Raw genomic sequence first — 22,463 nt, forward strand, 5'->3', positions numbered from 1 at the left:
AGTCTCTTCCCATCAAGCCCAGCATTTCATTCTCCACAATCTCATCTGGGATCTTCCATTCTTTCCCAGGAGCCTGCCACATCCTTGGCGGCTAGACTGCAAGTCTCCTGGGATCCGGGGTCCCACCAGCTAGCGCCCCTGGGATGCCCACAGCAGAAGCACAGGGCAGCCAATCCACGCCAGCTGCATAACAAACACACCATAAATTCTGCCTTGATTGACATTGGGACCCTGCACGAGAAAGGGGGTGGCTGGATGCGGCAGGTCTGTTCCTGAATCCCATACTTAGGCTAAAATTCAAACTCTGGATGAGAGGAGCAAACACTGGCATATTTTAACATGATCCAGAAAGGCCTGGTTGATCACAAACTTAGGAAGTAGGGACAAATCTGAAATCCCGTTAGGACTATTATCAGTACCGCCTCCCACCCCTTGAGACCAGAAATGACTAACACACGGATGGGCAGTTCTCTCCGCCCAGTTACCTGCCACATTATTCTCAGTCCATACGACGTAAGATCTAACACAAGCCAGAGCTTCCTTGCTGGAGTCTGGACACCTGCCCTAATGTCTTCACAGGCTCTTCTCAATTGTCCACATGCAGATTATCTGCTGCAAATATTTTAGTCTCGGGGTGGCTCGCCAGGATGTTTCTGACTCCCCAGCCCTCCATCAGCAGCTGTTAGAGGGAATGCAGATGAATTTTAATATTAGCCTCTGCCAAATATAATTAGGCGGGTAAATGGACTGCCAGCAAAAAGAGAAAGATATCATATGTGCATTCCAGGCCAAATGATTTCTCGCATCATTTGTGCAAGGCTCTCCTGCGGGAGTGAGGGTCCAAGAGACGCGCAAATCTGTTCATTCACGGGCACAGCAGTGGGCTGGTGAGGTTAGTGGGTATGTGCTTTATTCCCTTAGGGCCTGTTACGGAGACCAGGCCAGGTAAGTTCCTGTTTGTATCTTCCTAAAGAGGAAACTCACCTTAAGAAACAAAACGGATCGAGCCATGTATTTGCTGCTAAAACTGATCTGCCTGCTGCCGTCTCCAGGCCCCCTCTCTCCACTGATCCGCTTTTTAGTTTCTGACCCAGCCGTGCTCTTGTGCTGTTATCCCTGCCAAGAACACTCGTCCCGGCTCGCCGGCTCCTGCCTACTCTTCGGGTCCTCAGCTTAGGCCCTCCAACTTCCGAGAAGCTGCCTACAAGCCCCCAGGGGCTAGGTTAGGGTTCCCTACTCAGTGAGTCCATTTTACTCCACATTATCATTTTTCTGTTAATTTGATCTTCCTCAAGTAGCCCCCAAGAGATGGCATAGTGCCTGTCACACCATATCTAGGCACATCAACACTGCCCACATCCTCCTCTTCACCATCATCATCAAAATGAGACAACAGTCAGTAGCACAAGTGGGATTTGAACCCGGAAAGTGTAGAAACAGAAGAATGAAAATTCCCGTTTCCTGACTCCCCAGCCCCTGGTCTCTCCACTCCATCACTCAATATTAGACCTGCTCCCACATGTCCTGCCACCCTGGTCCCCCTTCTGAGAAGAGCATTTTGGGTTTCCTCTGGTGGGCCACCCCTCTCCCATCTCAATCCACATAGTTTACGGAGGGCTGACCCCACCCCGGCTTTGGGGATGCACCCAGCCCCTAGCTCTGACACCATGAATTTCATCCTGATGGCCATTTGGGGGGCTCCTAGGTCAGTACCAGAGGGTGCATCCTGAAGCCAGAGATGCAGAGCCCATGGGGCCTTCACTTGCATGGGCCCCGGCCCCCTGTTCCCATAGTCATTGGGTTCTCCGATACTTTCAAAAATTAGGTATTTGAACCTCAACTGGTTACAACCACCATCTTTTTCCATTCTGATGCAAATGTCCTAATGCATCACGCAGTGTCGGGGCGAAGAGGTGTTTCTGTAATTGAGCTAAGGGAAGGTTGAGTTGGAGATATATTTATTTAAGTTTACCGGATGGAGCTGTCAACTGGTTCAGAGTTATCAAAGAACTGTGTAGACCAGTCAATAAATAAAAGACCCCTGTATTCTTTTCTTAAAGACAGCCCCCAAACGGGTCAGGGGCCATACAACCCAGATCCACCTGGCAAGAAGCAAACTTTTGCAACAAGTACTGAGACTTGGGGGCTGTCCTCCACCTGAGCAGCTGGGCTCAGATGACGGGAGTGCCCAGAGTTGGGTAGCTGCCCTTGGCCACCTTAGTGGGAGAGACAAACACAGGGGCAGAGGGAGAGTTGAGAGAGGGACGGGGAGAGGGAGGGAGGGAGTGGATATGAGTGTGGATGACATGGTTTGAGCTCCAGGATCCAGCTGGCCCTTTTTAGGCAAGATCTATGCTAGGATTTTTCAAGATCACCAGCCAAAGCTTTGGCACATTTGAGTTGAATGTCTAAAGAACCCCAAGAATCCCAACTTAACTCTAAGCCCCTGCTTATCAAGACAAAAACCACCACCGCCCAAAGAGGAGTTGACCTAATGAGGCAGGATTCCCCAAGGTAGTTTCTGGCACTTTCTACTAGTGGGTGTCTACCCCTTCCTGATTCCAGACATGCCAGCTTGGGTTTTCCTCCTCCACGGTCTTCCCTCCCAGGCTGCATTTTACTGTAGGGAGATCTTATTTAAGGACCAGCTATGACTGAGGGGAGAAAAGAAAGGAAAAAAGAGAAAGAAAGAAAGAAAAAAAAACCCCTTCCCAACAAATAGCTTTCTGGCCTTTTCCCTCATCAGAGCCTAAGGTTGATGGCCACTGTGCTTTGAGGTTTGAATCGGGTTGAAACGGAACATCTGTTCAGGGAGGGAGGGGGGAGGGCCGGCAGAGAGGGAGCAGGAAAGAGAAAAAAGCTTTTTTGGGCTAAAAATACCATGTCCCTTCTACTCCCCGCCCAAGTTAAAACATGTGATGAAATTCAACTTTTAAAATCTAACCCCGAGCTACTTGAAACTACTAAAGCCTCCTCGGTATCTGACACGAGTCAGAATTTCCACTGTTCCAGCTGAGCTTTTATGAAAAACAGACTCGAGAGAAGCCGCTGTCACCGGGGCCGCTGGGGGGACTGCCGCCGCCCAGTGGAGTCCGGCTCACTGAAACTCACAGGAGGACAGGCTCTGAACTGAAAGCGCACAGCCAGCAGGGTGTGGGCTGCCTGCCCTCCATGGGCAGTGGCGGGGTGGAGGGGGGGTCCTGCTGCTCCTTGGTCACCTCCTCCTCCTCTCCGACTTCCAGGGAACCACCGGCCAGTCCCAGTGATTGACAGGACTTTGCAGGGGAGATGTCCTTAGAAGTCCTCCCTCTCCCATGCTCTCGCTGTCTCCCCCCTCCCAGCTGCTCCCCGACCTCCAGACTCAGTGTCCAACCGTCTGTCTACTTGGCATCTCTCCTGGGATGTCCCACAGCCCCCCGACGGTCAGCCTTCACGGTCGCGGGACCAAAACGCCACCTCCCAAGGGGCCCCCGCCTTGCTGTTGGTCCTTAAGCCAGGAGTTCACGGTGGGGGGAGGGGGAGCCCAGGATCCCTTTCTTTCCTTCATCTACCCCTCCCCCTCCTCCCGTCTCCCACGCCAACCCCGAGGCCCACCCACTTCTCTCCAGCCCTATGTCCGATGCCATCACCCTGGCCCACACGGCTGGAATCCGGTCATTGCCATGGCCTCCTTCCTCCTCCCACCGCAGGGCCCATCGTTCCAAGAAGCCACAAGTTCTCTGTTAAGCACGGCTTACAAGTATCCAATGCTTTCTCTTCAAAAGCAGCCTACAAGCAGGCACGTGGTCCCGCCCTTGCTGACTCGCCCACCCTGGTCCTCGGTGTCCCCTTCTGCTGCATAGGCCCCCCTTCTGTGCTTCCCCAAACCCCAGGTTCTTTCCCCCTTGGGGTACTGCTCGCTTGCTCCTCCTGGCTGCTCTCCCTTCCCGCCCTCCGTGGCTGGCGTCCTTGTGGTGCCTGCATCTCGGCTGACACATCACCTCCTCAGAGGGGGACATGCCACCCTCTACCCTTCACCAGGTTTTACCTCTTGGCCGGGCGCCACTACCAGAAACTTGCACGGCCCCTCCCGCATCCCTCGTATGACACCCTGCCAGAGGCCCGAGTTCTGTTCTCAGTCTGTTGTGTGACCTCGGGCAGGTCACATCCCCTCTCTGGGCCTCGGTTTTCCAACTACAAATGAGGAGGACCCATGGCCTCCTGAGGGCTCCTCGGGTCTATGAGTGGTGGATACATCACACCTGGGGGCCGGGACAAAGGGACAGAGGCCAAGGGAGAGTATGTGGAACCTGCCCGGAGGGCCCAAAGGAGGGGACTGCATGACTTCAGAGACTTGGTGCTGTTGACTTCATTCTTCCAGGAGTATGTACTGAGCACGTAAAGCACGCCAGACTCTGTGTCACGCACCGGGAGGGGAAGGAGAGGTTCTAATAGGATTAGAGAAGCTTTGAAAATAGGTCTTCTTTGATCTGGACTAGTAAATAATTATAAACACCAGTTGGCTCCTCTTCAAGAAGGGACCCGTGGAACAACAAGACTCCTGCCAGCTCCCGTACGCTGGGCACTTACTCCGTACCGCGATCCTCTCCGTGCTCACGTAAGCCACCTCACCGTCCTCACAGGCACCCTGCACGAGGGCTCTGATGACCCCCAACAAGGAAAATGAAAACCAGAGGCGTGAAGCGATTCACCCAAAGTCACCCAGACAGTGCCGGTTAAAGCCAGGCCGCATCCGGGTTCGGACTTGCAAATCCCCCAAAAGCCTGAATAAAGGTAGCAAGGTGCCTCTCGCAGATTCAGAGGCGGTGGTAGGGAGACAAATTTTGGGTGCCATGGGGAGTCAGATGGGTCCTGAGCTCAGAGTGGGGGCTACGCAGACCCCCAGGGCCTTAGCCCCCCCCCCCCCCAGCACCACCACCCTGCTTGGCAGGACCCTCTATTCTAATGAATCCATCCAGGGGGCAGGGAAGGGAGGACCCCCAGGGGCCCAGTCAGGCCAAACCCAGGCTGGCGGAAGGGCCTGGGCTCCTAGGGGGAAGTGTCACCTGACTTCAAGCCCTCTGGAGTCAGCTTTCTAGAGATGCCAGACAGACAGCAATGCACCTGCTTCCAGCCCCAAGCGGGGAGGTTGGAGGGTAGGAAACAGACACGGTGTTGGGAGTCTGTGGCCAGAAACCAGAATCAAGCCTCTGGGAGGGATGGGAACATCCCTGAGTGGAAGTGAGAGAGGGGACCCAGAGAGGAGGGACTTGTGGCCATGTATAGGTCTTTCCCTTCTCAAGGGCACAGAGCAAAAGCTGCCCTGAGTGTGGGGAGGACACCCTGAGACACAGCGCTTCTGGGGTGGGGGGCATTCGGGTAAGGAGGTCCTGCCCAACAATTTGCACCTCAGGCCACAAGCCATGGGCTGCCACCACCTGTCCCAAACGACCAGGAGATAGGGAAGCCAGGTGGGGACCCAGTGAAGTGTGGGGTGTCCCTCCCCTTTGCTCAGACCCCTGCTGGGTCAGCAGAGGGAGGGTCCCCTCTCCCCTCCTCCCCTGCAGAGCCTACCGCGGGTCCCGCCCCTGCCACGCCCAGCCAGCTCTCGGGAGCTTGGGACTTTTGATGTTTACTTTGTTCTCTCTACAGTTCAAAAGGAGCTGCGCAGCCCTCGCACCAAGCCCAGACTTAATCTGCCATCCCGCAAGCTCCCAGCTGGCCAGTTAAGGCGGTTAAGATGCTGGATTAGGGCCGGCTTTACATAACAACGCAGGAGCTAAAGCCGTCCTCTCCGGGGATGGCTAAAAGACTTCTTTTTATCTTCACGCCTCAGATGGCCTTTTTTCTCCCTTCAACAGCCCTCCAGCCCGCCAAGAGGCAATGAACTTGGCCAACAGGAAGACAAAGAAGAGATTCAGGATTCGGAGTGCTCTAGCTAGGCCCGGACCACAGAGGGACATGCCCCGGGGCCAGGTGGATGCGTCTCTGTGGCCCGGCCGTGGCCATGGGTGACCACGGAACCACAGACAGTCATGGGCCCAGCATCCCTCCCAGGAGTGTCGGAGCCGGGCAGGCCGGTCCCGGTGCAAACCTGAGCCGCCTCTCTCTTCCCACCTCATCTACTCATCGTTTTCACTTTTTAAAATCTGCCGTGAGTCTTTCAATTCATTCTTCTTGGGAAAGTTAAAACATTCATCCCCATTAACAATGCAGTCCTCTTGGAGAGCTCTTTCTGGTTTTAATATCCTTCTGCCGGGTCTGAGAGGAGCCCCTATCTTTGCCTATGGAGCCCTCCAGCCACACAGTAACACTCACGCGCTCTCCACTCACACACGTAGGAAACACAGAGCATCGTCTCGTGCCCCTTTTTACGTAAAACATACCGGCCAGGGCACACTGCATTTCTCTGCAGCCTGATGTTTTATTTCTCTGCTTCTATGTAAACTGTTGTTTGAAGAAAGAAGCCAAAAACCTACACCACCAACAACTTAGTCCGACCCCCTAGTGGGGAAAGTGAGGCAGGAAAGTGGCTCCCAATCCCCTCCTTCCTGAGTGGTGGCACCTGGACATCACCAGGGACTAGCAAGGTGCCTGGGCCACCCTCTGAGCCTGGCATGCAGCTGGTGGGCCATGGGATCAGACCCAGTGCGGTCAAGCTGACACCGTTTCTCCAGCAGGAGCTGGGGCACCTTGGGTACCCCACCTTCATCCCAGATCCATTGGCCAATGTTTGTAAGCGCTGCCCTCTCCCCACCGCAGGGCTTCCCTCTCCCTACGAGGAGCTCACATCCTCTGCGCACCCACAAAGCCCAGCTCCACATCCCCACTCATCAGGTGACAGAGGGTGAGGAGGCCCAGAGCTGGGGGGACCTGGCCACGATCCACAGCGGGCTGTGACCAGAGCTGAGGGGAGCCCGGTCTAGACGCTCCTCAGGCCAGCATTCCTTCTACCCTCCCCTCCAGAGGGAAGTAGATTCCACGGGTAGGCCATTCCGCGTCTGTTTGCAGGGAAAGACCTCTCATTTGAAGTCAATGACACGGTTGTAAACGGAGCCGTGATGGACAGAGAAGGGCCTCATTTGGGGCAGTAATGAGGGGCTCAGTACAAGAGGGACAGACAGACAACAAGTGGAGGATGGATCAGTGGATGAATGGATGAAGCGATAAAGGACGGGGGACGAACACTCGGGCAGAGGAGGGAGTATGGATGACTCAGAACGGCCGGGCTGGGGGGCGGGGGACAGGAGAGTAGGGAGACCCATGGATGGATGGATGGGTGAAGCATGGCCAGCGGGTGGGTGGGTGGTGAGTAGGTGAGGGGTGAGGGGTGAGGGATAGGTGAATGAAGGGACAGACGGACGGGTGGCTGGTTGGATGGGTAGCAAGTGGGGGATGGACAGAGCAGGTGGAGGGATGCATGAACAAGAGAATGAACTTGGTAATGAGTCACTATGCGAAGGAGCAGGGAATGAATATATAACTGGAATGAGAAACGAAGCCCATGGAATCCATGTCTGGAGTCGCTTGAACCGCCAGGGCTTATATCCTGCCCAACTTTACCTGACCCCCCAGATCTCAAAGCACCAACTCCTGGCATCTCTCTATGGAGCCAAAGAGGAGAGGGAAGGCTTGGCGGAGCCAAGGGGAATGACAGAAGCAAAGCAGATGCTCTGAGTGCCACCCCCAGCGCTGCAGGTGAACAGCCTGCAGCCCGCACAAAGTCTTCCGTCCACAGGACTCCCCTCAACCCTTGATTCAAGACCTGCTTGTATCTGAGCGAAGTGCAACAGATCCCTGAGTCCCAGCCTGCCTCCAACTCCTGGGCCACCGAGTGAATCTCTCGAAACAGTCTTCTTCTTCTGCTTCTCAAAGTCTAATGTGCACACGAGCTGGGGGACTTCTTTGAGGGCAGATGGCCGGGGGCGGGCAGATGGCCGGGAGCTGACAGCTCACAGGCGCACACGGCCACGGTCCTCAGGCCTGGCCCAGGCTCCCCTCGAGAAGCTCTTAGCACTGTCTGCTCTCCTCTCAAGGCCCTAGAGGGCCCCAAGGCCTAGATCCCCCTCCCCGCCAAGACTCTTGCCCCCCCCACCCCCACCGCCGCTCTCCTGCGAGCTGCTCATCCTCCCCTCCACCTCCACCGCAAGGCTCCTACCAACCTAAGGCTTCCCCAGGTCAGTGATGCGCTTCCCGGAGTGCAAAATGGAAATAAGTGCCATCCCACTTAGCAAATGCTGCCGTCTGTCCTGTCCTTCGTACCAGCGCAGGGAGTCAAGCAGGGAGGAGGCTCTCGTTCCCACTCTCTGAACGTGGAAACCAAGGCTCTTCTAGGAAGGTGGCGCACCCTGCCTGAAGTCAAGTGAGGGCGCCTGTGGCCGGCCAGCCCTCTGCTCCAGGATCCTCGTCCTTCTACAACAGGGGCCTCCCCTCGAACAAAGGCAAGAGCAAGAGCTACAGACGTGAGAGGGGAGGGGGCGGTGGGGGGCTGTTGGTAGGCAAGCTTGTGCTCCAAGTGAGTGATGCGAACTGAGAATCGGGGAAATAGGACGGCTACTTTTCATAGTGCTTACCTTATGGTCACTCCCCACAGTGGGAAAGCTGAGCTAAAACAACGTATCCAAGGTTCCCTGGCCAATACGGAGCGGGGCCAGGACGTGAGCCTCAGGAGCCCGGCTCCACTCTGGGCTCGGACCCATGAAGAGTCACACTCCCTTCTTGCTTGTCACTCTACTATCCGCACTGACAGTTGGGGTCCCGTCCTCCACCTGGTCTGCAGATTTTCCGGAGGGTGCCCAGGGCGCACGGTAGACCAGATGCCCCCTTCCCCATCTCACGGTACCCTGGGAAGAGAGTGATGGACTTCAGTACCTTCTAGCCGAAAGTCTTCCTCCTCCTCCTCACTGAGCGTTTCTCTGAAAACGTCACCCACGAGCTCCTAGAGGAAGACAAAGCAGTGACATTAAGTAAGTATCTGACAGAGTCAAGGAGGAACCCAGTATTGGGATGGTGTCCCGAACGTGTGCCTGGCTGGTCACAAGGAAGCAGGGGTCCTGCCCTGATTCTTCTGATGGGAATCTAGGTCAACTCTGGTGGATACTCTTGCTTGAATAGTGGATTGTCACCATGCTTTTTAAGAAGTAGGTTTTCTCAGCCTATAGCTCACTATGGTACTGCACAATTCTCTCAGAAAGGAAGTTCCACCAAAAAGACAGAGACAAGATGAGAAAACGTCCTTGCTCTATCCCTCAGAGTCAATTTTGGTGGACTCAGGACCAACAAGCCTCCCCTGTGGGCCCCAGGAAGGGATCTCAGTGGGACTCCTTCCCCCAGCAGAGGGTCCCAGGCAGGCTGTCTCCATGCGTTTGCCAAGCAGGACTGGTGTGGGGGCGCCTGGGTGGCTAAGTCAGTTGGGTGTTTGCCTTCGGCTCAGGTCACAACCTTGGGATCCTGGGTTCGAGTCCCGCCTTGGGCTCTCTGATCAGTGGGCAGTCTGATTCTCCTTCTCCCTCTGTTCCCAACTTGTGCTCACTTACACACACACACTCTCTCTCAAATAAGTAAATAAAATCTTAAAAAAAAAAAAAAAAAAAAGAGGGCCTGGTGTGCACGGGAGTGGGTCTCTACTGCCCCTAACATGGCTCCCCTGACTCTCCAGCATCACATTCAGCAAACTGCATGCTCAGCCTCCTGAGTGATCTTTGGACATGCCTGCCACCTCTCCCCAGTGCACACACCTTCTAGAACCTACCCTGGTCTTTCATAGCCTTGCCCTGTGCTCCACGTGTGAGTTCAGGATGCCCAGTGGCTGAGTCACTCCCAACCAGCCTGGTCAGGCTGTCACTCAGGCACTGTCAGGTTGACACAGGGAGTCTGGTTAGCCCATGGGCTGTGAGGTTTCTGGAATGTCCACAAAGAGGCTACCTATCTTGCCCGACCCCTGCAGGAGGACCCTAGATATATAGAAGAAGCAAGATCAGCACTTGTCAGACCGTCTTTTGCATTATTGGGATTCTGCCATTAATAGTTCTGTGATCAAAAAAAAAAAAAAGATTGTTTTCATGTCAGACTGATCCCTTACTGAAGCGTTTACTATAGTAACATACACTGAATATCCGCGCGGTTAACTTCTACTGCATTCCTCAAATCTACTGAGACCATGGAGTTTTGTGTCTCAAAAAGCATCACGTGGAATTCGTATTCTGAGGAACCCACTTTGGGAAAGGCTCCTCTTCCGGCAGAGAGACAAAGTTTGGGAAGATTACTCTGCCTTATCTCTTTTGATGCCACAACAACGCTATTGGCAGTGCTTCTCGGAAAAACAAGATGACAAGCAATGAAAAAAAAAGAAAAAAAACTCAGCAGCTGTCACCAACTTCTCTTTTTGGAAAAACAAAAACAAAAACAAAAAGTGCAAAGAGAAAGAAAAAGAGAATGCACCCTCTCTTTGAAAAATCCAAGCACCTCAGATACTTAACAGAAACACCAGTGCTTATCTTGATGAAAGAAACCAGAATCATGCTTGGTAGAGCTGATCTTATCAGCTGGACACAGCTGGAGCAAAGTCTCTTGTTTTGTTTTGTTTTGTTTTGTTTTAAAAAGGATCAACAGCTAACATTTTATGGATTAGGGCTGGTGTTCTCCATTCTACCTCTTCTTCCAAAGCACCTCCCCCCTCTGGCAGGTTGTGAAAATGTGGTCATTCAGACCCCTGACGTCTCACTGACTTCAAAACCAGGCTCCTTGATTCCTGGAGCCCAGGCGGTTTCTCCCCCCTCCTCTGCCAATTACCATAATCACCGAACACTTCCTGGGCTTGTAAACTGGCTGTTTTTGTTAACAGCACCGGAGTTGACAGGGAAGCTGGGAGCGGGTGACAGGGAAGGCACACGCGCTTGGGCGGCATCATTAGATGGCTGGGACACTCCGGCAGCCAATTAGAGCCCATCTTTCATGCCAGAGGAAGACGGATGCCGCCTCCCCCAGACAGGCTGGCAGGCAGCACTCCCTCCCAGGTGACTGGCTTTAAGGGGATCACGCTGAGGTCTTCTGGAAAGTGGGGGCTCGGCGCTGACCTTGGCCCGCCACCCTGATCGCTCCCAGTGAGTTAGGCAGGACCTGTCAGGCACCCCTTCTCGAGCGTGCATCTTCCTACCGGCACACTTGGAGGCGTTTAGAGACTCCAACGCCATCCCCAAGAAAGCAGCCGTCTGGAACCCTGATAACGATGCCTCGTGGTGTGTATCATACGTTCTGAGGACTGTCTGCGGGGAGGACCGACCTCCCTGACACAGTAAAGGCATGTCTCTGCATAGGAAAGCAGAGCTCTGGCAATTTCAGGGGTCGGTCTCTTCGGGCTAAACCCTATCCTGCTCTGTAGAACCGTAAAAGCTCCCCAGCACCAGGGTCCACTGACAAAAATCCATCTCCTCCAGGATGCCTGGGTGGGGCAGTCGGTTGAACGTCCAACTCTTGGTTTCCGCTCAGGTTGTGATCTCCTGGGTGGCGAGATCGAGTCCCGACACGGGGCTCTTGTGCTCAGTGGGGAGTCTGCTTGAGATGCTCCCCCTGCCCCTCCCACCACTTGCTTGAGCATATGCATGTGCTCTCTCACTCTCTCTCTCTAAAATAAATCTTACGGGGGCCTGGATGGCTCAGTCGTTAAGCATCTGTCTTCGACTCAGGTCATGATCCCAGAGTCCTGAGATCAAGTCCTGCATTGGGCTCATCAGGCTCCCTGCTCAGCAAGAAACCTGCTTCTCCCACCCACCCCCTGCCTGTGTTCCCCTTGTTATGTCTCTCTCTGTCAAATAAATAAAATCTTTTAAAAATAAATAAATAAAATAAATCTTTAAAAAAAAATTTTCATTTCATCTGCTAAACCAGACGGTCCCGGGAGTGCTATGTCTGCGGTCCTCAAGCTTTGAATCACTAAGCCAGAGGCAGCGCAGTGTTGAGCTAGACACAGGAGCACATCCTGGTTCCATGGTCTCCCTCACCCTTGGACATGGGGCCAGCCACTGCTTTCTAGGAACCTCAGTCTATCTCTCTGTAAAATGGGTACAATGATAAACCACAGTAATGACAGGGCAGTGGACCTTATCGGGCATCTCCTCAGTGCCAGGCACCATGTGGGGTGCCTTGTAAGTAAATTTATTATCTCCCTCAGTTCTCACCATTGCCCTGCACTTTCCATCTCTCCAGGAATAAACGCTCATAAAAATGATCTGCGGTTTGTAAAGTGAGAGTTATAATTGTTACCCTTTATTTTTTTCTACAAAGAAAGAGTCGTCAGTCCTAAAGGGACAGAGGACACAGGAGATAAAGGGACTGAGAGCCACTCGCCTCATTTACCAAGCACTCTCGGTGCATAAGGCACTGACCAAGGGAATTCTTCCAAGAACCTCCAGGGAACAAGGTTCCCAAAAGCCCTGTATTTAAGCGAGGAGGAGGCTCCACAAGGCCAGGTGACCTGCTCTGGATCCTCAGCAGAGCCAAGATTTCAGCCAGTTTTCTCAGATGCCCGGCCCGAGCTTGGACAGTGGAATCAGGGCTCCTGTGGGCCTGGGGATAGAGACAGCCAAGAGTCCTGGCACTTGTCAGGGACCAGGGACCACACTTACAGATATGCAAGGAGAACAGCCTGGGCTGCACCTCCTTGGGCGAGGGCCCAGCCTCCTGCTGCTGCTGCAGGTCTCAAAGGCCCCCAGCTCCTCCCCACGAGACTGGGGACTCAGCAGAACCCTGGCCGGGGACGGGGGGCCCACAAACAAGGTGTGGGGCCAGGCCCTCAGGACCATCCTATAGGAAGGCACTCAGACCCCTTGACTGCCACGAGCCCCACGTGGAGCCCCACTGCAGAAGGAGGCAGACCCCAGTTCAAGTCCCAGCTAGGCTTCACGCAAACTAAAGCATGGCGGTAAAGGAATGTTCTCAGCCTCCCATTTGTACACAAGGGACCACAGCACTCGTGACGTCTCGGGGCGGCTGTGAGGGTTAAGTAAGTCATTGCACAGAAAAGCGCTTAAAGTGACACCTAATACCATGACTGGGGCTTCGTAGACCGGTAATTATGTTTATTACTTCTTCTACTCCAATTGTCAAATAGCTACCAGAACATTGCTCAGAGAATCTCAAGGACTCACTAGCCCCAAGACACCCTCAAAGACACTGAGAAACACTCTCCCGCCCAGCACACTCTTTTTAATGCTTTGTGTCTAATCCTCATGGCAATCTTTTGAGGTCATACCATTATTATCCCCACTTTGCAGATGAGCAAACTGAGGCACAGAGAGGTTAAATGACTCGCGTAAGGTCACACAGCTAGTAAGTATCAGAGCAGGGCCGGGAGGCAGATGCCTGGTTCCCCCGCTGCCTTGTAGGAAACCCAAGTATGGGGCATGGGGTGAGTGACTTCCCTTCACTCTTCCTTTACTTAGCCATCACTCCGGCCCCTGGTCCCCAGCCCCCCTCCTCTAGCCTTGAGGACAGTTGGCCTCAGACTAGGCTCTAAGTTGTTATCAAAGGCCTTCCTAGATCTCCAGACTTCCTGCTGCACCCAGCCTGATGCCAGGCTGCCCCTGCCCAGTGGCCAGGTTCCATGGCCTCTCAGGCCACAGGGCCCAGGCCTCCTTCCTCCCCTGCTCCCCGCCATGTCCCGGCACTGCAGCTCCCCTGCCCCATGCTGGGCCCCAGGAAGAGAGGCCAGCTCCTCCGGGTGCTGAGTGTGCAGCCAGCACCAACCCAGAGCCCCGAACTGCAGGCATAAGGCCTTATAAGGCCTCCGGGGACGGGAAACCACATCAAAGCAGGGCTTGGGGGCCGGCTGGAGTTCGGTTGAGGTTTTTCCTCTTTGTCTTTGAGACTCCTACTCCTGAGCTTAATATCTTCCCCCCACCGCCTGCCCAGCAGCTCTTTGTCAATGTTTCTGTTCTCTAAGAGCTAACAGATGTCGGTGCCACGGGGTTTAAAAGCGAACTCCTTGTGCCCATAGAACACGGCACAACTTCTAGATCCCAAGAAGGTGCGGGACTGGGCCATACTGGGGAAGAGAAGGTGGGGGCTCGACCCAGCCACCCTGTAACCCTTCCACCCAAGCAGTCTGGCCTGGAGCTGCCCCAGGAAATTCCTGGCGAGCTCCGTCCGCCCGGCGCACGGTGCAGAGGCAGGCCAGCCGGGCGTGCCTGGGGGTCCGGCGCCGCTGTGGGCAGGCCTCGCCGGGAGCAGGCTCTGGCCGTCCGGGGCAGGGATGCTCCATTCCCAGAACCCGGCCAGACCTGGGAGTCAGGGAGCCCAGCTGGCCTCAGCAGCGAGCGACAGCAGATGCCTCGGTGAACCACTCTGGGCCCCCCATTCTGCTCTTCTGAAACCAGGCGATTTAGATGTCAAGGGTCAGTGAGAAAATGCAAACGAAACACACGTAGTGGGAAACACTAAGTGTGGGCTTCTCTGCACCTTTCAGAGTGCCCTACTTCTGCCACACACTCGGAATGTTCTCTCATTTTACTCCCACAAAATCCTTAGTGTCCCCACCCACCCACCCAGGACAATGTTCTCACAGGAGCAGCAGGGAGGCAACAGTTCAGGTGAATTGCTCAAGTTCACCAAGAATCTAAGACATGCTGGAAACCATGCCAGAGCCACACCACGAATGCCACACGGTGGTTCAGAAGACACGGGCAGATCCGTAAATCCCAGCATTCGGAGAGACACACCACATGGGGGGCACGCGAAGTAGAATGTGACTCATACTTCTAAGAAAACACCAGACACACACATACCATGAGGGCACCCAAACTGCAGGCCTCCCTGTGGTTACCACCAGGGAGAGAAGGCACGAGAGAGGGGTATGGGCGTGAGAAATGTCAACATCCTCAGAAGCATTCTAGTACATTCCTGGGTCACTTGGGCCACTGACTCTAGTTTCATAAAACGCCACACAGTAACCCCCTTGACAGGAGGGACCTGAGGCTCAGCCAGAGTAAGAGACTGGCCCCAGGTCACTTAAGGAGAGAAAGTGGCAGAGCGGAGTTAGAACCACCCAGGCCCTGGGCTCCTTGTCTCTAGCGTGGGGGCAGTGGGCCAGGATGATGCTTATGGTCCCCTTGAGAAGACGCTTTCGGGGGCTCCAGCCTCCTGACCCAGCAGGAATTAAAGACCGAGAAAAAAGCTGGGGCCCGTCCACTTTCTGGGCCCCAATGTCCCCATCACCACTGTGCACCTTAATCCGTGGACCTCTGTTACTTCCGTCCCAGTGAGCCCCTCTGCCCATGGGCATGGCAGGTCATAAAGGCAAGGAATTAACCCTTCTTTCCCCATCCGTGCAACGTGCAAAGCCAAGGCTGAAAGAAAACCACTGACAAAGGGCTGGGGGTGGGGAGGCTCCTGGGGGCCCTGAGCTCCAGTGACAGTCCAAGAGGGGCTGGGGGTTCCCTCCTCTCTGGGGACTCCCAGATGTCAGCAGAACCTAGACCTCGAGGCTGCTGCCAGGAAAAAATGGCACCTCTTGGGGCGCCTGGGTGGCTCAGTGGGTTAAAGCCTCTGCTTTCAGCTCAGGTCATGATCCCAGGGTCCTGGGATCGAGCCCCGCATCAGGCTCTCTGCTCTGCAGGGAGCCTGCTTCCTCCTCTCTCTGCCTGCCTCTCTGCCTACTTGTGATCTTTGTCTGTTGAATAAATAAATAAAATCTTTAAAAAAAAATAAAGAAGAAAGAAAGAAATGGCACCTCTTCTCAAGCAAGTGACACCCCTCTGAGGACACCACAGCCCCCCAGGGCCTTGTAGCCCCTAGTGAGGGCCACAGGTTCTCCCTGTCCAGCACCTGTCCCCCAGTTCAGCAAATTGGAGTCCTCCCCCCAAGATCCTTTTCATGGGAACTAGAGGGAAAGAAGTCTTCTCTGGTGCCAAGGCTGTGTCCAATGTCACCTCCAGCTGCTTGAGACGGTGCACCCCAGGTGAGAGTTCACGAAGGGACAGACACAGGCCGGTGCCCGGGACAGCACCATCATTCAAGACCTTAGGTCAGCTCATTTCTAGAAGCCAGCTCCCCAGGGTAAGGGAACTGGGTCCATGCTGCTCTAGAATGGGCCTGATCTATAGTCAACTCTCAATAGATAGATCTCTGTCGGATGAGCCCTGGGGCCAGACCCGCTCTTACCTGCCTTAATCACAATGCAGGTTTGATCCACAATGCAATGAGGGTTGGCCTTCCACACTTACAACCAAAAGCTGTGACCTGCCCCCCACCCTGGCCCGCAGAACCTGCAGAACCAAGTCACAGTCCCCTGAAACTGCAGCCCAAGAGCCCAGGCAAGCTTGGAAGCCAGAGGGAGGAGGCTGCCACCACTAGCTGAGCGGTGGGCCCCTGCACACATGGAGAAGTGGGGGGTGGGCTGAGCAGAAGAGGGGAAGGCGGCTCTGAGGGTTTCAAGGTGCAGAGCTGGCCTGCGTGTCTGGCCTACAAGGACCGGGCCTTCGAACTCCAAAGATGTGCGGCAGTAATTAAAATTCCTTGGATTTCTCCCTGTTTTTATCTGCTCAAGATGTAATCCCTCTACTCCCATGGGCACATCCCAGCATCTGCCCCCCACATCTCGGGGCTCTACGCTGAGCTGGCTTCCTGGACTTGAGGGAATGCTTCTCAGGAAGGTGGAGAGCGGGCAGAGAGTGGAATGGCATTGCCTAGCAGAGGAAGGACTTCCAACCCTGGGGTCTAACTCCGGGGCCGCCACACTCCCTTCCTCTGACCCTCAGGCCCTATACCTTATAGAGTGCAAATGACCCCCAAAGACGGCTCTGTCCAGTCCTGGAGACACAGCCAGCCAGAGGCAGCAATGGGCCAGCAGAGTCCACTTCCTGGTCTGTTGTCCCCCCAACAAGCTGCGGGCATCCACATGCCAAGCTGCGGGCATCCACATGCCATCGTCCCAGCTACCAGCACCCCCCCCCCCCGAACTAGGTCTCACCTGGGCTCCCATGAGTAATTCCCATTTCTCTTTAGATTGGATCTCTTTCTCTTTTTCTTTCTTTTTGAAACCTAGTCTCACCGATAAGATCAGTGAAATCGTGGGTGTGATGTCCTAGTTACTGCTGGGGTTCTGAAAAATATATTTCATATTAAACAAATGCAGAACCATTAAAGTACAAGCTGTCTACCGCTTACCTCGAGCCCCATCCCCTCAGCAGAATGCAGATCATGCTATGGGAATGACAAGGTTTAAAGGGCGGGGAGCTGAAGTCCTCTGCCCCCTCCCCGACCCTGAACAATGGGACAGGTGGGAAGGGGTGGGGGGAGGAAGGAGGGAGACCCCAGGTAGGGGGCCAGCCCCAGCGGATCTTCCCCCCATCCCTCCCCAATCTGGTCACAGGCCCCTCCTCCGGGGCTTGTTCTTTGGGAACAGGAATCCTGGGCATGGAGGAAAAACCAGCTGATGCCAAGAGGAAACAGCAAAGTTTGGCATCACCCGGAACCTGCCTTAATCTTCAGGCTTCAGGACTTGAGCGCTCTCAGGAGATGAACCAGTGCAAGGCAGGCTGTCCAGGGCTGGGCGGGACGTGGGGCCTTAGGGCTTCTCTGCTGGCGTGATGGGAATTTTCCTACTAGATGGCAGTTCAAAGGAGTTTCTACAGTGGAAACCAGGATCCGACGGGCTTGTCGGGGCGTGGGAGGAACTGAGGTCACAAACATAAAGGACTCAGTGATAATAATTACCAGCATTTCTTTTGCAAGCGGCTGGCACGGGCCAAGTGCTCTGTTCAGCACGTTGTTGGTGCCTAGCTCAGCGCTCTGAGCGGCCTGTGAGCTGGGGTGTCGTTGTCGCCCCCTGTAGGGGGAACCGAGGCTTAGCGGAGTGAGGCGACTCCCTTGAGCGTTCAAACCCGAGCCCTGGATCCTCTGCTTGATACTGTGTGACCTAGTACCAGTGATTTCCCGGTCTGTGCCTCAGTTTCTTCACCTGAGTGCACGAGTGACAACAGCCGCCTAGAAAGACCACTTTGAAGGAGAAGGGTGATTGTGTGGGGAAAGCGCTCAGCACACCCACCAAGCAGTCAGCGAGCCATAAGACAGCCGTTCCCTCTCTGTTCTCAGGGGAGATGGAGAGGGGGTCCCTCTCCTTCCTTCTCCGCCCTCCTCTCTTCTCACCTACCCCCACTGCCTTCAGGGAGGCCTCACAGCCGATCAAAGACAAACCCAGGAGCACCCCAGCAGGCTGCCAGCCCTCCGCGTCTCCCCCACTGCCCTCTCGCCTGCCCCCTACCCCACCCCCGGCCAGCCACACCACCAATCCCACTACATCACGGACACGCCACACCACTGACCTGCCACGCCGCCGGCCTGGGGGGCCACACAGCCGAGTGCTGAGAACAGGAGCGGCCAAAGGGGCCTCTGATCCCCGGGCAGCTGGGGTAGCCTCTGCCAGCAGCTCCTGGCCCGGGGACAGGCCGTGGGTCTGCTGCCAGGGTCCCGCGGGTGTGCCCTGCCGAGCGGGGTGGCCGGGAGCCAGGCTGCTCATGCCTCACACCGCTGTCATCTGTCTACCAGAGAATGGTTTAGAGAGCCGGGGCCACCTTATCCCAGGGAGAGCCTGAGCACCCTGCCCCAGTTGGGGGCCAGGCGTGATCTGGGGACCTGGGGAAGCATGAAGTCTCCCTCAGCCTTGGGAGTAAGGGACTTGGGCTTCCGGCATGTCCTCACTTAAATAAATGGAGGGAACGAGGTTGTCTCATTTTGCACATCTAAGGACACTTCATTTTCATCAGAGAACAAGAGAACAGTGGTTTGAGCCACACCCTGGCACCCTCCTGCTAGACACACACACACACACATGCACGTGTACACACACGAACACACACACACACGCGTACATACTCAGTCCACCCCATCTGGCCCTAAAGTACTTGCAAAAGTCATCTTCCTGGCCCTCTGATGCCTCTCCGTGCCAGCCCTCCCTCTGTCCTGGCCTCCTCCCCCTCTGCCCCACAGCCCAGCTCCTACAGCCTCTCCCCAGCCCTCACCACCCCCACTGCTGACTGCCTGCTGGTGAAGTCTGGTCCCCCACTCCCTAGCAATGTGACCGCTGACTCCCAACGTCCCCACCTCACTGCATTTGGGCAGCATCAAGAGTGGGACATCCGAACTCCCAGAGGCTTCCATGCATTCGGAATCTTAGCTGTTTCTGTGCCACCAGATCTACGGCTGTAAGGCTCAGTGTCCACACCCATGAAATGGGCCTGTGACACAGGCGTGCCTGGAGGGTCCCATAAGAAGGCGGCCATGAAAGAACAGAAGGGTTAGCAGCACTGCTCGGGAACGGAGGCTCCCGCATTCCCAGGTGCTGGCAGTGGGGAGAGCAGGTGAGGACAGCCTGGAGCCCAATCCCACTGGGCTCATAAACAAAAGAACGTTTCTGGAAGGACATGCTACCCATCGATAATAGAGGCTCCCTTGGGGGAGCAGGAATGGGCAGTGGGGAGCTGCCCCCTGCAGCTGCCGGCTTTTCCAGACAATCTGGATTTGTGCTATCTCTCCTCCCCTCCTTCCCTCTCTTTCTCTCAGTCTTTTTTAACCAAGAACATGCGATGCTTTTGTACTCAAAAGACACTAGGCTTTCTAAAGCACTGTTCCATTAAAGAGACGGCTGTGGCTTCCCACCCACCGGCCATGTGCACGGAGCTGCTCAACAGGCCCCTGTGACTTCACATGCCAAACATGACTCCCAACTGCCCTAAACCCTTCCTCCCAGATTGTCTCCCTGCACCCGACACCCTGCTCCCCTCATCCTGCTACTCAGGCCAGCAACCCAGGAGTTGGTCTGCTGCTGCCCTTCCAACCCTTCCAACCAATCCCCACTATATCCTGTTGGCTCTATCTCCAAAATGTACCTGGAACCCAGCATGTCCTCACCTCCCCCACACCCATGGTGCACTCTGGGCCATGCAGAGTGGTCATCCTCTTCATTGGGTGACGGCCACCAATGGACCCCCCTCAGCCATTCTCCAAAGTCCTACAAGTGCCCTACTAAGCCCCACCTGGCCTGTCTGCCCCTTCGTCTACCTGCCCACTGTTACTCTCCTGCATGCACTCTGCCTTGGCCGCCCTCGCCTCCTACTCCCCTCCCAGCTGCAAACACATTCCTACCTCAGGGCCTTTGTACATGCCATTCCCGCTGCCTGAAACTCTTTCTCCACATAGTTCAGCTCCCCGACCATGTTTCAGGCTTTGGCTAACCTCGTCCCCTGGGTGAGGTCTTCCAAACTCCTCTATTTAAACTGCAGTGCTCTCCCCTTCACCCCTTCTCTGCCTCAGTTGCCTCTGGGGCATTCATCACCATCTGACATACCACATACTGCCTGACAGAGGAGGCGATCAACGAATGTGTGTTCCACAACTAAATGCGGCTCTGACTAAATTTACCGACTCAGAAAAACATTCCCCGCATTTTCCTCCAAGAGAAAAGCAGTCACCAAAGTGCAGAGAGGAGTGATGGCATCTACTAAAATTATCGACACGTGTTTCCATGTGCCTTGGTCAGAGAGGCCGATCTGGACTCCCAGAGGTGGTGCCTGGGTGCTGGAGTTGAGGCTGTCAGATGGTTTGCCAGGAACCTGCACACTTGCTTTGACCACCAGAAATCACAGTGAAGCATTTGGAAGAAAACACGTTAAAACACATGGCAACAGGCCACATTGTTTGAGAAGCACTCACCCACAGAAGTCAGCTAGAAGGGTCCTGGGTCAAGCAGGGGGTGTGGTCTGCCCTTCCAAGTGAAATGGGGTGGTTTGGGATCCCACCTAGGAGGGACAGGGGGGCAAGGGGCCTCTCTGTACCCCAGACCCCACTTTTCCCTCCCCACACAGCCCACGAAGAGAACCCACCAGGAACCCACCTGCTCCCCATTGAGCTTGGCTGTGGGTGCAGAGGAAGCCGGGCGGGTCAGGCTGCTGGGGGGTGGGGGCGGCACTGGCAAGACCTTCTTTGTGGTCATGTAATGCAGACAGGCTTTGATTCCAGAAATGGCATGAGGCCAGCTGAGCACGTGAACCGGGGCTCTCACTGGGAGCGGGGGAGGGTGGCAGCTTTCTCTCCAGACCTCCCAAATTCTACTCTTTTCATTCTCAGGCAAGCCAAAACCTTTGGGGGTTTTTGTTCGTTTGTTTGTTTGTTTAGAGAGGGGGGTGTAGGAATATGAAAGGCAGCTGCTCACCCCCACAGGTCACCACAGTGGTCCACTGTTGCCACAGAGGTCCCCCAGGAAGCCTACGGTGGCCAAGGAGATGCTATGTGGCCAGCGTCCAAGTCGGAGGATGCCCTTGGGTCCCGGGGCAAGAAGGCACTCTCAACATGGCCTGCACCTGTGACACCTTGTCCCACGGCAGCCCCTAGGTTGTCAGACTCACCCACAACCCTAAGAGGTCAAGGAGCCCTCACCCCCTCTTATATAAGGAGACAGAGGTTCTGGATGGGGAAGCAGAAGCACACAGTGCAGGTGGGAAGGACCGATACCCCTCGAGAAGAAAGCCGGAGGCTCCTGAGCCACGAACCCGTGTGTTTCTGGATGTCAAGGAAGAAACACACAGACGCGCATGTGCAGTCTCTCAGACCACAGGCATCAGAGCCAGACCAGCAGAGCTTCTGACCTGAGGAAAGGTCCAGACTCCCCTGAGAAGGTCCCCCTGGAATAACGCCACACAAATAAAACCACACATCAAACCTTTCTGCGAACTCCAGGGTAAGACCCTCTCAGAGAACAGATGGGGAAACTGAGGCCCCAAAAGGAGACTGCCCTTTGCCCAAAGTCACAAAGCCGAAGAGTGGGACAGCCACAGTCAGAACCCAGAACGGTCAAAGCCGGCAGCCAGAGTTGGTCAAAATCAGTCCCCACAGAGGCTAGCAATAAAGACGAGAGCCCCTCAACTCCACCAGAATCCAGGGGGCAGGGACACCAAGTCAGCAAGCTCTGGCTCTCAGACCTGTGTCCCTACGAGTGGGGTGCTGTGGGCTGTTTGGTTTGGAGGTGATCCTGGGTTCTTCACTGTGGAGTTTCTCAGATGTTATAGACGATCTGCCCAAGGAGCCACTCATGCTCACAAACATGCAGGTTTTCCCGACTTCTCTAGGCCCTTTGCTGATGGCCCCCACTTGGATCCCCTGCCATTTCTACGTGGCCTCACCCCCACCTTCAGTGAGCTCTCCCCACCAGCAGCCCATACTTGTGAAGCGCCCCTGGCCCTCCGCCAGCTGGCCCTGAGCCCAGCTTCCTTACCTCCAGTGGGGACCAATTCTGAAGCAGAAGTCACGCTCCAGAGCTTCCTGCAGCAGGTCCCTCCCTTCCTTCCCAGTCTGCCCTGGAGCTCGTTCTTCATGATAACTTGCGCATGACCCTTGTCTCAGGCTCTGCTTCTATGATATACCTGATGGCTTGCCACCTGATTCATTGTTGGAGGAATCTGACACATTTGGTAAATTCCCATGGAGCAGATAGGTGA

At 55.1% G+C, this 22,463-nt stretch overlaps 1 protein-coding gene across 1 annotated transcript in view; it reads right to left on the minus strand.

Moving 5' to 3' along the window:
- The window catches only part of NKD1 (NKD inhibitor of WNT signaling pathway 1), an 83,334-nt gene that overhangs the window by 19,428 nt on the left and 41,443 nt on the right, over window positions 1–22,463 (minus strand). Inside the window, exon 4 of the mRNA XM_059151164.1 lies at window positions 8,851–8,917. Coding sequence (XP_059007147.1) covers window positions 8,851–8,917 — 67 coding nt within the window. The remainder of the gene's footprint in view (window positions 1–8,850; window positions 8,918–22,463) is intronic.

This window comes from Mustela lutreola, chromosome 16, assembly GCF_030435805.1.
Source record: "Mustela lutreola isolate mMusLut2 chromosome 16, mMusLut2.pri, whole genome shotgun sequence".
Taxonomy (NCBI): Eukaryota; Metazoa; Chordata; class Mammalia; order Carnivora; family Mustelidae; genus Mustela; species Mustela lutreola.